The 12,828-nt window shown below is 65.3% G+C and overlaps 1 protein-coding gene across 1 annotated transcript; it reads left to right on the top strand.

Moving 5' to 3' along the window:
- Positions 1 to 2,065: 2,065 nt before the first annotated feature.
- ELAPOR1 (endosome-lysosome associated apoptosis and autophagy regulator 1) lies at positions 2,066 to 12,590 on the top strand (the record flags this gene model as incomplete). Its single annotated transcript, XM_074167420.1, has 18 exons — positions 2,066 to 2,183; positions 3,207 to 3,408; positions 4,450 to 4,597; positions 4,724 to 4,804; positions 5,097 to 5,202; positions 5,306 to 5,455; positions 6,216 to 6,304; positions 6,418 to 6,595; positions 7,454 to 7,582; positions 7,668 to 7,758; positions 7,877 to 7,982; positions 8,075 to 8,212; positions 8,307 to 8,561; positions 9,251 to 9,424; positions 11,606 to 11,786; positions 11,906 to 12,002; positions 12,109 to 12,210; positions 12,464 to 12,590. Coding segments are annotated over exons 2-18 (2,322 nt in total), but the record flags the coding sequence as incomplete, so codon positions are not given.
- Positions 12,591 to 12,828: the final 238 nt, after the last annotated feature.

Genomic DNA, 12,828 nt, shown 5'->3' with positions numbered 1-12,828 from the left:
GGCCGAAGGAGGTCAATTTATTTAGATTTAAAAAGAAAATGTGCGGCTTTTATAAAAAGGACTAATTAATATCGCTCGTTAAAGCCACTCAGTCCTGTGCTGTGGCGGGAGGCGGGGGGGGGAAGTTTGGGAAGAGGGAAACCCCACTTTTTTTCCCAAGGGAATCCCTCGGGAGCAAGAGGGATGGAGGGGGGGGTGGGGGTGGCTCAGGGCTGCTGAGAGCCGGGGTCACTCCGTGGGTCCCCGGCCGTGCGTGGTTGTGGGGACCCTCTGCGTCCCTGTCCCTGGGGCCATGTTGCCGGGGGGGGGGGGCTGCAGGGAGAGCCCTCGCCCCTTCCCCCCCCCCCCCTCTTTCCCCCCCCCCCATCATCATCGCCGCCGTTTCCAGCTGCCGGGAAACATCAAAGAGTTGTTTTCTCGCCAACCTGCCACGCTCCGACGCTCCGAACCCCCGGAGATGCTGCAGCGGAGGGGTCTTGGGGGGGACGGGGGGGGTTGCGGTGTTTCCCTTACCCCCCACCCCCCCCCTCATGGTACCCCACCGCACCGGAGCTGCCAGCCCCGGCCTTCTCCCTGCCTTGGAAGGGTGTGGGGGGGGTGGGATTAGGTGCCCCCGGCGTCGCCTCCTCGCTGGCCTTGGAGGCAACCAACCGGGGGGGTCACCGTGCCCCGCTCTCCCCAGCCCTATCTCCTTTCCAGCCCCAGGGGTGTCCCAGGATTGGTGTGGTTGTGTGTGTGTGTGTGTGTGTGTGTGTGTCCCAATCTCAACCCCCCCCCCCCCGCCCCCCCCCCCCCAGTCCCCGGGCAGGACGGTGGATCCGGGTTATGCCAAGAAAGTCGGTTTAATGAGCAACGGCCGGTGCCGCCGCCGCGCTCGGGCCACGCCAAGGCAAACAGTGCCCAGATGGGATTTCGTCTCCTCGACGGCACTTCGGGGAGGGGGGGGGGGGGGCAGGGTTTTAGACTCACACCACCACCCCCCCCCCCCCCCCCCCTCGCCCCAACACTTCCCCAGGGAAAGGGGGTGGCAGTGGCGGTGCCTACGCTGCGCCGGGGCTGTCTCTTCCCTTGGGGGTGGGGGGGTGTCAGGGAGGTCGCAGGTGCTTTGCGGGTGGCCTGGGTGACCCCACAGCCCACCCTGGGGTTTGGCATCTCAGGGGGGGTGTCATCCTACCGGTAGCCCCACCCTTAGCACCACAACCACCACCACCACCCCCCCCCAGCCCGAGCATCCCCCCAGCCCCCAGCAGCCCCCTGGTCCAAGCACACCCCCCTCATCCCTGAGCACCCCCCCAACCCTGAGCATCCCCCCGTCTCCAGCATCCTCCACCCTGAGCATTCCCCCCCCCTCCCCACCCTGAGGATCCCCCCCCGACCTTGAGCCCTGGCCCCTAGAAGCCCCCTGGTCCAAGCACTACCCCACCTTGAGCATCCCCTGCCCCAGCACCCCCCCACGCTGAGGGTCCCCCTGGTCCCCAGGGTCCCCCCCCACCCTCAGAATCCCCCCCCCCCCCCGAGGGTCCCCCTGGTCCCCAGTGTCCCCCCCACCCTCAGCATCCCCCTCGTCCCCAGCATCCCCCTGCCCAGAACATCTGAGCATCCCCCCACCTTGAGGATCCCCCCACCCCTGTGAAGATCCCACTGGTCCCCAGCACCACCCCCCCACTGAGCACCCCCCACCCTCAGCATCCCCCCCCATCCCGAGCACCCCCCTTGCTCAGAGCATCCTGCACCCTGAGGATCCCCCTGGTCCCCAGCACCCCTCAGCACCCCCTGCTCCCATCACCCCCCCCAATTCCCAGCACACCCCCCCCCCAAGCACGCCCCTCATACCCATCACACACACAACCCCCCCCCGACCACCCTGACCCCAGCACCCCCAGGCTGGGACCGAGCCGAGCCGGGGGGGGGGGGACACCCAAAAATACCAGTGACAGAGGTGGCCGGGCACACAATGAGGAGAGGGGGGTGTGTGTGTGTGTCAGCCCCTCGAGGTCTGGGGGAGAAGGGGGGGGGGCACTGGGGGGGGGCCACAGCTCTCCCTGTGTGTTTTCTCTTGCAGTCCGAGTACCACTACGAGTACACGGCGTGTGACAGCACGGGGTCACGCTGGAGGGTGGCCGTGCCACACACCCCAGGGCTCTGCACCGGCCTGCCGGACCCCGTCAGGGGCACCGAGTGCTGTAAGGTTGGGGGGGGAAAAAGAGGGGCAGGGGGGGATATGTGTGTGTGTGTGTGTGTGTGTTCTGGGGTACGGGTGGGAAATGAGGGCGAGGATGTTGGGGGGGGGGGGGAGGAAGAGGAGCGGCGAGACAAAGCGCAGCCCTTCATCAGCTCCATCGCAGCGCGATGCCTTCAAAGGCGGCGGCAGCAGCTCGTTAGCGGTGTCAGCTCGTCACCGGGAAGGCCGGGATGTCATGGAAAGGGGGGGGCTGGGGGATGTCATGGAAAGTGGGAGGCGGGGAAGCCCCCCTGAGCCTTGGAGGGTGCCGTGGATCCGCAACGTGCTCCGGCACGGGGTGACATCCTGCCTGGTGCTCACTGCTTTTTAAAGAATTGCCAAAAATCCTAAATTTTGGGGGGATTTTTGCCTTGGTGCCCCAGGGATGCTCCGGATGGGGGATCCCAGAGCCTCTGGGATGGGATGAGGGGGATGGAACCCCCGTCCCAAATCTTTTGGGGTGCCGTGGATCCTCAGCGTGCTCCAGCACGGGGTCGCATCCTGCCTGGAACTCGCTTGGAAATTGGCAGAAATCCTAAATTGCCAAAAATCCTAAATTGGGGAGGATTTTTTGCCTTGCTGCCCCAGGGATGCTCCGGATGGGGGATCCCAGAGCCTCTGGGATGGGATGAGGGGGATGGAACCCCCGCCCCAAATCTTTTGGGGTGCCGTGGATCCTCAGCGTGCTCCAGCACGGGGTCGCATCCTGCCTGGAACTCGCTTGGAAATTGGCAGAAATCCTAAATTGCCAAAAATCCTAAATTGGGGAGGATTTTTTGCCTTGCTGCCCCAGGGATGCTCAGGACAGGGGGATCCCAGGGCCGGGAATCACCCCTTCTAGCAGGGAGCAGTTCCCAAAAGCGGGGAGCTGAGGATGCCGAGGCCAAAGCAGCGCCGGGGAGAAGGGGGTGGGGAGGGGGGAAGCAGAAGTGGGGGGGGCAACCTCCCTGACCCCCCCCCCCCACTCCTCATTGCCCGCGGGCAGCTTTCTCCTGCAAGGCGGGCGAGTTCCTGGACATGAAGGCGCAGGCGTGTAAACCCTGCGCCGAGGGCACCTACTCGCTGGGCACCGGCATCCGCTTCGACGAGTGGGACGAGGTGCCCCACGGCTTCGCCAACGTGGCCACCAACCTGGAGGTGGACGACGGTGGTGGCGGTTTTGGGGACGCGGTGGAGAACTGCACGACGTGAGTCACCGGTGCCGGTACCGGCCACCGGTTCTTCTCCGTTAACGGGACCTTTTGGAGGGTTTGGGGTGGAGGGGGGCTGGAGACCGGCTGCTGCTCCCCCGGGGAGGATGTTCGGGGACTCGGCCACCCCGGTGCGGTGACACCTCTGCACGTCCAGAGCACCCCGCTTCCCCGACACCCCGTCCCCCACGCTCCCCCCGTCACCCTTCCCCGGGAGGCCACGCCGGCAGGACGCTGTGGGGGACAGCAAGGGGACACCCCACAGCATCATCACCCCCGCGATGGCAGGTCCCTAACCCCGTGGGACACACATGCCACCCTCCTGGAGAGGGAGCACCCGTGGGAGACCCCACACCTTTGTGGCATGGGGCAGCGCCTTTATTTTCCACTGCGGCCCTTTGATCAGTGCTGGTAGCCACTGAGCCCTCCTGCCGGCCGGTTGTCCCGGTGGCCACTGATCCCTCCCGCCAGGCAGTTGTCCCGGTGGCCACCAAGCCCTCCCATCAGCCGGTTGTCCCGGTGGCCACCGAGCCCTCCCGCCGGCCAGTTGTCCCGGTGGCCACTGAGCCCTCCCGCCGGCCGGTTGCCCAGGTGGCCACTGATCCTTCCCACCAGGCGGTTGCCCCGGTGGCCACCAAGCTGCCCGGCGCCGCAGCATTTATGCAACTTGCAAATGTAACCTACTTCCAGCAGCACTTTAATTATTCAGGCGACGTCCTTGGCGCGGGAGCATCCCCCTCCTCCTCCTCTTCCTCCTTCTCCTCCTCCTCCTCCTCCTCCTCCCCCAGCCCACCCGCCTCCTGCTACCACAGTGGGGACGGGGAAGGTCCCTCAGGGACAAGGTTGACATGTCCCCTGGGCTGTCCCCAGCTCTCCATCTTCATCCCTGAGGTTCCCCGTGGTGTCCCCCCGCATCCAACACCACCCGCCTGGGGGCCGTCACAGCCGTCCCCGCCGTCCCCATCCCGGCTGCCCCGGGGGAGGGGGGGCGGGTTGGGGCCGGTGACAGAGCCCAGGGTCTGTGTCACCCGCCCCCAGGTCGACGTGGGTGCCACTGGGGGACTACGTGGCCTCCAACACGGACGAGTGCACGGCCACCCTCATGTACGCCGTCAACCTCAAGCAGTCGGGCACCGTCTCCTTCGAGTACATCTACCCCGACAGCAGCATCGTCTTCGAGTTCTTTGTAGGTGACGGGGGCAGGGAGGGGCGCTTTGGGGGGGGGGGGTGTCCCTGGGGACACGGAGGAGGTCCCTGGGCACGTGGGGGGGGGGGGGATGTCTCCCCCCATTCTCACACCGGCCCCCCGCAGGTGCAGAATGACCAGTGCCAACCCACGGTGGAGGAGTCGCGCTGGATGCGGACGACGGAGAAGGGCTGGGAGTTTCACAGCGTGAGTGCTGGGGGGGGGACGGACGGGAGGTGACACGGAGTGTGTGTGTGGGGGGGGGGGGGGGGCTGTCCCTCGGTGCAGCCCCCGGGGGGTCCCTCGTGTCCCCCTCCCAGGGAGAGGATGCTCCATGAGTGGGCGGAGGGAGCGGCGGGGGGGGGGGGGGGGGTAGGAGGGGGTGGTGGTGTTTGGTCCCTCAGCTCCCCACCCATGGGTGCCAACCCCCTCCCCAGCAGTGGGACCACCCTCCCCTGACCCCCCCAGCCCCCCCAGCACCCCCCCACCCCTTTTCCAGGTGGAGCTGAGCCGCGGCAACAACGTCCTGTACTGGAGGACCACGGCGTTCTCCGTGTGGTCCAAGGTCCCCAAACCCGTGCTAGTGAGGAACATCGGCATCACAGGTAGGGGGGGGATGACATGGGGGGGATAGGGGGGGGGTCCCATCACGCCCCCCCCCCCCCCCCCCCCATGTCTCCCCCACCCTGAGCACCCTCCCCCTGCCAGGGGTGGCGTATACCTCCGAGTGCTTCCCCTGCAAACCCGGCACCTTCGCCCCGGCCGCCGGCTCCAGCTCCTGCCAGCTCTGTCCCGCCGACACCTTCTCCAGCAAAGGGGCCACCGCCTGCCAGCCCTGCGAGCCCTCCACCTACGCTGGTGAGAGGTGGCCACCGCGTCCCCTCCCCCTCGTCACCTCAACCAGGTTCCCCTCTCCTTGTCCCCTTCGGCCAGAGGTGGCCACCGGGTCCCCTTGTCCCCTCAGCCAGAGGTAGCTGCTGGGTCTCATCCCTTTGTCATCTCAGCGGGAGGTGGCCACCGCGTCCCCTTGTACCCCCAGCCAGAGGTGGCCATCGCATCCCCTTCCCTTGTCCCCTCAGCCAGGTCCCCTCTCTTTGTCCCCTCAGCAGGAAGTGGCCACCGGGTCCTCTTCCCCTTGTCCCCTCAGCGGGAGGTGGCTGCCAGGTCCCATCCCCTTGTCCCCTCAGCTGGGTCCCCTCCCCTTGTCCCCTCAGCGGGAGGTGGCCGCCCGGTCCCATCCCCTTGTCCCCTCAGCTGGGTCCCCTCCCCGTGTCCCCTTTAGCTGGAGGTGGCAGTCGGGTCCCCTCCTCTTGTCCTCTCAGCCAGAGGTGGCCACCGGGTCCCCTTGTACCCCCAGCCAGAGGTGGCCACTGTGTCCCCTTCCCTTGTCCCCTCAGCCAGAGATGGCAGCCGGGTTCCCTCCCCTTGTCCCCTCAGCTGGGTCCCCTCCCCGTGTCCCCCCCAAAACCTGGTGAAGGTAGAGGCGATGCGAGGGGCGAGGAGGATCTGCCATCCTTTGGAGGGGTGGGGACAGGGATGTCCCGCTGGTGGCAGGGGGACAGCAGTAAGGTCCCCTGGCCGAGACTGGCTCAGCCACCCTGTCCCCCGCCACCGGCAGAGCCCGGCTCGGCGTCCTGCAAACCGCGGCCGCCCTGCACCGACAAGGATTACTTCTACACCCACACCGCCTGCGACGCCCGCGGGGAGGTACGGCCCCGGGGAGGGGAAGGGGGGTTTGTCTGTCCCCTATGTCCCTGTCCCTTGTCCCCCCCCCCGCCACCGGCTAAGCCCCCCTCCCCTCCCTGCTCCATCCCGGGCAGACCCAGCTGATGTTCAAGTGGGCAGAGCCCAAGATCTGCAGCGAGGAGCTGCCCCAGGCGGCGCAACTGCCCCCCTCCGGGGTGAAAACCAAGTGCCCCCCCTGCAACCCCGGCTTCGCCAAGAGCAACGGCAGCGCCTGCCAGCCCTGTCCCTACGGCTCCTACTCCAATGGCTCCGGTAAGCACATCCCCGTCATCGTCCCCAAGGGGTGACTGGGGCACCCACAGGTGCCAAGGGAAGGGGGTGCCACCCCCGGGCAGGGTTGTCCCCTCCTGTCCCTATGGCTCCCATAAGGAGGTCCTCGTCATCGTCCCCACCCAGGGCTGCCAGGGGGAGGTGGGTGCCACCTTGTACAGGATTGTCCCCTCCTGTCCCTATGGCTCTGGTAGGGATGTCCCCATCATTGTCCCCAGGGGCTGACCCGGGCACCCAGGGCTGCCAGGGGGAGGGTGGTGGCACCCCAGTACAGGGTTGTCCCTATGGCTCCCAATAAGGACAGCCCAGTCATTGTCCCCAAGGGGTCACCAGGGCACCCAGGGCTGCCAGGGAGAGGGTGGTGCCACCCTGGCGCAGGGCTGTCCCCTCCTGTCTCTGTGGCTCTGGTAAGGACATCATCGTCCCCAAGGGGTGACCAGGGCACCAGGGAGATGCCAGGGGTGGCACACCAACTGGTGGCACACCAGTGCACCACCTGTCCCTACAGCTCTGGTAGGGATGTCCCCAAGGGGTGACCTGGGCACCCAGGGCTGCCAAGGAGAGGTGGGTGCCACCCCCATGGAGGGCTGTCCCCTCCTGTCCCTATGGCTCTGGTAGGGATGTCCCCATCACTGTCCCCAAGGGGTGACCTGGGCACCCACAGATGCCAGGGTGAGGGTGGTGCCACCCTGGTGCAGGGTTGTCCCCTCCTGTCCCTATGGCTCTGGTAGGGATGTCCCCATCACTGTCCCCAAGGGGTGACCGGGGCACCCGGGGCTGCCAGGGGCGGTGGGGAGGTGGGTGCCACCCCGGTGCAGGGCTGTCCCCTGCTGTCCCCAGGCTGTCTCAGCTGCCCGGCGGGCACCAAGCCGGTGCTGGGGCTGGAGTACAAGTGGTGGAACGTGTTGCCCCCCAACATGGAGACCACCGTCCTCAGCGGCATCAACTTTGAGTACAAGGGGATGGCAGGTACCGCCGGGACACTGTCTCCTCCCCGTCCCCTCCTGCGGTGGCATCCAGGGACCCTGCTGAGCTGTCACCGTGTCCCTTGCAGGCTGGGAGGTGGCCGGGGACTACATCTACACGGCGGCGGGAGCCTCCGATAACGACTTCATGATCCTCACGCTGGTGGTCCCCGGCTTCAGGTGAGGTGGGGACGAGCACCGGGGCGTCCCTGGGGAGGTGGGGAGGTTGGGGGGGGGGGGACAGCGCCATGGGGCAGAGCCTGGCATTGTCCCCACGCTGTCCCCACGTCGTCTCCAGCCCCCCGAGCCCAATGCTGGAGGATGCGGAGAGCAAGGAGGTGGCCAGGATCACCTTCGTCTTCGAGACCATCTGCAGCGTCAGCTGTGAGCTCTACTTCATGGTGGTGAGTGGGGGGACACGGGGAGGAGGACACGGAGACACAGCAGGTTTGGGGGGGGGGGGGAGGTTGTCCCACTGTCCCCCGTGTCCCCACAGGGCGTCAACTCCCGCACCAACACGCCAGTGGAGACGTGGACGGGCCCCAAGGGGAAGCAGTCCTACACTTACGTCGTGGAGAAAAACGCCACCATGAGCTTCACCTGGGCCTTCCAGCGCACCCCCTACCACGAGGCGGTGAGGGACAAGGGGGGGTGACACCCCCCCGGGGGTGCTGCGGGTGCCGGGGGACACCCGGGTAGGCCATGGTGACGGGTGCTCTCGGTGCCAGGGCCGACGATACACCAGCGACGTGGCCAAGCTCTACTCCATCAATGTCACCAATGTGCTGGGAGGGGTGGCATCCTTCTGCCGGCGCTGTGTCCCTGAACCGGCTGGCTCCTGCGCCCCGTGTCCCCCTGGCAACGTCCTGGACCCCACCTCGGGCACCTGCCAGCTCTGCCCCCCCGGCACCTACCTGCGGGGTCACCCCTCCGACGGGACCCCCGCCTGCCACCCCTGCGGCCCCGGCACCCGCAGCAACCAGGTGCCCACCCCCATGTGTCCCCTGGGGGTGAGGGTCTGGGGGGTGGCTTGGGGACATCCCCATGGGTGATGCCAACCCCCCCCCTGCCCCAGCCATCCCAAATGGGTGACATCAGCCCCCCATCCAAGATGTCCCACATGGGTGGCACCAGCCCCCTGGCCATCTCTGGGTGGGTGACACTGTGTGGATGGGTGATGCCAGCCCCCTAGCTGTCCCCAAGGAGGTGACACCATCCCCCTGGCCATCCCTGGGTGGGTGACACTGTGTGGATGGGTGATGCCAGCCCCCCAGCTGTCCCCAAGGAGGTGACACCATCCCCCTGGCCATCCCTGGGTGGGTGACACTGTGTGGATGGGTGATGCCAGCCCCCCAGCTGTCCCCAGGGAGGTGACTCTGGCCACCCCATAGCCATCCTGGGTGGGTGACAGGGTGGGTGACACTGTGTGGATGGGTGATGCCAGCCTCTAGCCGTCCCCAGGGAGGTGACACCAGCCCCCCATGGCCATCCTGGGTGCGTGACAGTATCTGACCCCGGGTGTGTGCCATCACCCCCAAGGGGCGATGCCAACCCCCCGCTGTCCCCAAGGGGATGACCCCAACCGCCCTGGCTGTCCCCGCTGGGTGACCCCACTGTCCCAGCGGGGTGATGCCAGCCCCGGCTGTCCCTGACGGCCACCTCCTGTCCCCAGCTCCGGTCCCTCTGCTACAACAACTGCAGCTTCTCCCTGGCGCTGCCCGGCCGCGTCCTGCACTACGACCTCTCGGCACTGGCCACCGGCACCGCCTTCGCCAGTGGCCCCAGCTTCACCGCCAAGGGCCTCAAGTACTTCCACCACTTCAACATCAGCCTCTGCGGCCACCAGGTGAGGCCAGCGGGCACCTGGCATTGGGCTAGCACCTGCCCCGAGCATGGGGACTGGGCTAGCCACTGTTCCGGGGACAAGCATGGGGCTAGTGATTGCCCTGGGCATGGCATAAGGCTAGTGCCTGGCCTGGGCACGGGGACTGGGCTAGTGACTGGCACAGATGCAGGGACTGGGCTAGTGACTGCCCTGGGTGCAGGCATCGGGCTAGTGATTGCCGCAGGCATGGCACAAGGCTAGTGACTGGCATGGGCACAGGGATCGGGCTAGTGACTGCCCTGGGTGCAGGCACCGGGCTAGTGACTGGCATGGGCACTAGGCTAGTGATTGCCCTGGGCACGGGGAATGCCTTAGTGACTGCCCAGGCACAGGGACTGGGCTAGTGACTGCCCCAGGCATGGCACGAGGCTAGTGCCTGACCTGGGCACGGAGACCGGGCTAGTGACTGGCACAGGCAAAAGGACTGGGCTAGTGACTGGCACGGGCGCAGGGACCGGGCTAGTGACTGGCATGGGGACAGGGACCGGGCTAGTGATTGCCCTGGGCCTGGAGACTGGGCTAGTGCCTGGCCTGGGCATGGGAACGGGCAGGGGTGGGTGATGTGGGGATGGGAACGCATGTGCACACGTGTATGTAGTGAAAACACATGTGTATGCACACATATATAGTGCAAACACACAGGGAGGCATGCATAGACAGTGCAAACACGCGTGTGCATGCATACACACCATAAACGTGCGTGTACGTGCATAGATAGTGCAAACGTAGGTAGGCGTGCATATATAGGACAAACACATGTGTATGCACGCGTATATAGTGCAAACATGTATGCATGTATATATAATGTAAACACATGTGCGTGCATATATAGTGCAAACACACAAGTAGGTGTGCATACATAGTGCAAACACGTGAGTGCATGACTATGTAGTGCACACATGCACAGTCGTGCAAACACACGCACGAGTTGTGCAAACGCAGGTGTACGTGCAGCCATACGTGCACATATGTAAACACACACACTTGTAGCAAACACGTGCACGTATGCACATAGTCGTGCAAACACTTGTGACTCCACATGGTCTTATAAACACACACTTGCACACTCATGCAAACACACGAGCATGCACAAACACTCGTGCAAACACACGTGCAGCCCTGTAACATGCACACATGCGTGTGATTGTGCACACACGTGCGTGTGCCATTGTTGCAGATGCTAGCACAAACACACAGGCAGGTATGCATACCTTGTGCAAACACATGTGTGCACATATATAGTGCAAACATGCATGTAGGCATGTAGATATAGTGTAAACACATGTCTATGCGTGCATATATAGTGCACACACACATGCAGTCATGCAAACACATGCAAACACGAGTTGTGCATGTGAATGTACACAGGTGTACGTGCAGCCATATGTGCACATATGCAAACACACGCACTTGTGCAAACACATGCACACATGCACAGTTGTGCAAACACAGAATCACAGAATCTTCATGGTTGGAAGGGACCTTTGAGAAACACATGTGACTCCACATGGTCTTACAAACACACACACACTTGCACACTCGTGCAGACACGTGAACACACACAAACACGTGTGAAAACACACGTGCAGGCCTGTGCACACATGCGCATGGTTGTGCACACACGTGTGTGCTGTCATTGCACACACACGTGTGCCATTATTGCACATGCATACACACGCGTGCGCCATCACTGCACATGCACACACACACATGTGCTGTCATTGCACAAACACATGCGTGTGCTGTTGTTGCAAACACACACATGCGTGTGCCGTCATTGCACAAACACATGCGTGTGCTGTTGTTGCAAACGCACACACGTGCGTGCCGTCATTGTGCACACGCACACGCGCGTGTGCCATCGTTGCGCACACGCATGTGCCGTCGTTGCACATGCACACACACACGTGTGCCATTGCTGCACATGTGCACACACGCGTGTGTGCCATTGTTGTGCACGCGTGTGTGCCGTCGTTGCACACGCACCCACACGCATGTGCCATCGTTGCGCACACACGTGTGCCGTTGTTGCACACACACGTGTGTGCCATTGCTGCACACGTGCACACATGTGCGTGTGCCGTTGTTGCGCACGCATGTGTGTTGTCGTTGCACACACACACGCGTGTGCCGCGGCGGCAGGGCAGGAAGATGGCCTCCTGCAGTGACAACGTGACGGACGCGCGGCTGCCGGCGGGCGAGGGGGACCCTGCCCGGGTGGTGACGTCCCACGTCTGCCAGTCCATCCTGGTGCCCCCCGACGTCATGGGCTACAAGACGCCCGTGTCCTCCCAGCCCGTCAGCCTGGCCGACCGCCTCCTGGGTGAGTTGCCACCTGGGGGGGGCTCCCGAGTGTGTGTGTGTGTGTGTGTGTGTGTGTGTGTGTGTCCCTCCTCTCCCCTGGCACACCGGTGGCACCGGGACACCCCGCTCTCCCTTCAGGTGTCACCACCGGCTCCACGCTGGACGGCGTCACCTCCCCCCCCGAGCACTTCCCCCCCGGCCACCCCGACCTGCCCGACATCGTCTTCTTCTACAGGTGACAACGGGTGACGGGGAAGGGAAAGGGACCCCGCTCTCTGTGTGTGTGTCCGTGTCCGTGTGTGTCCCCAACCCCCCCACCGCCACCGTGTCCCCCACCCCAGGTCCAACGACGTGATGCAGCCCTGCAGCGGTGGCCGGGCCACCGCCATCCGCCTGCGCTGCGACCCCCTGCGCCCGGGCACCGGCACCCTGGCTGTCCCCAGGTAGCGGGGTGGGGGGGGGGACGGACATCGCTGGGGACCCGGGGGGGGGGGGGGGGGCTTTGGGGTGGGGGGGGGGACACACGGCGACCCTCCTTTTCCCCCCCCCCTCCAAGGGTGGCACCCCCATCTCCTGCCACGCTGTGCTCACCCCCATTGGGGACCTCTGGGTGCTTCGATTTGGGGACACCGCTGTCCCCGTGCGCCCCCCCATACACTTTTTTTTCGTCTTCCCCCCCCCGCCCCCCCCCCCAAGCAAATGCCCCGAGGGCACCTGCGACGGCTGCACCTTCCACTTCCTCTGGGTGACGGGGGCCGCCTGTCCCCTCTGCTCCCCCGACCACTATCGCCCCATCGTCAGCGCCTGCATCGGGGGCACCCAGGTACCACCCCCCCCCCGCAGCCCCCCACCCCGCCCTGAGGCCACGGGGATGGGCTGGAGTCGGGGAGGGGGGGGGAAGGGGAAAGGGGGGGGTAAGTAGGGTGGGGAGGGGGGAGGAAAGGAGTAAAGGGGGGGGGTGAGTAGGGTCAGGGGGACGAAGGGGAAAGGGAGGGTGAGTGGGGGGGGGGGATGGGAAAGAGGGGGGGTGAGTGGGGGGGGGAAGGGGGGGTGAGTGGGGG

The sequence above is a fragment of the Numenius arquata genome, unplaced genomic scaffold (assembly GCF_964106895.1).
Source record: "Numenius arquata unplaced genomic scaffold, bNumArq3.hap1.1 HAP1_SCAFFOLD_1673, whole genome shotgun sequence".
Classification (NCBI taxonomy): Eukaryota; Metazoa; Chordata; class Aves; order Charadriiformes; family Scolopacidae; genus Numenius; species Numenius arquata.
The sequence above is the reverse complement of the archived record's forward strand: the minus strand, read 5'-3'. Positions and strand labels throughout refer to the sequence as shown.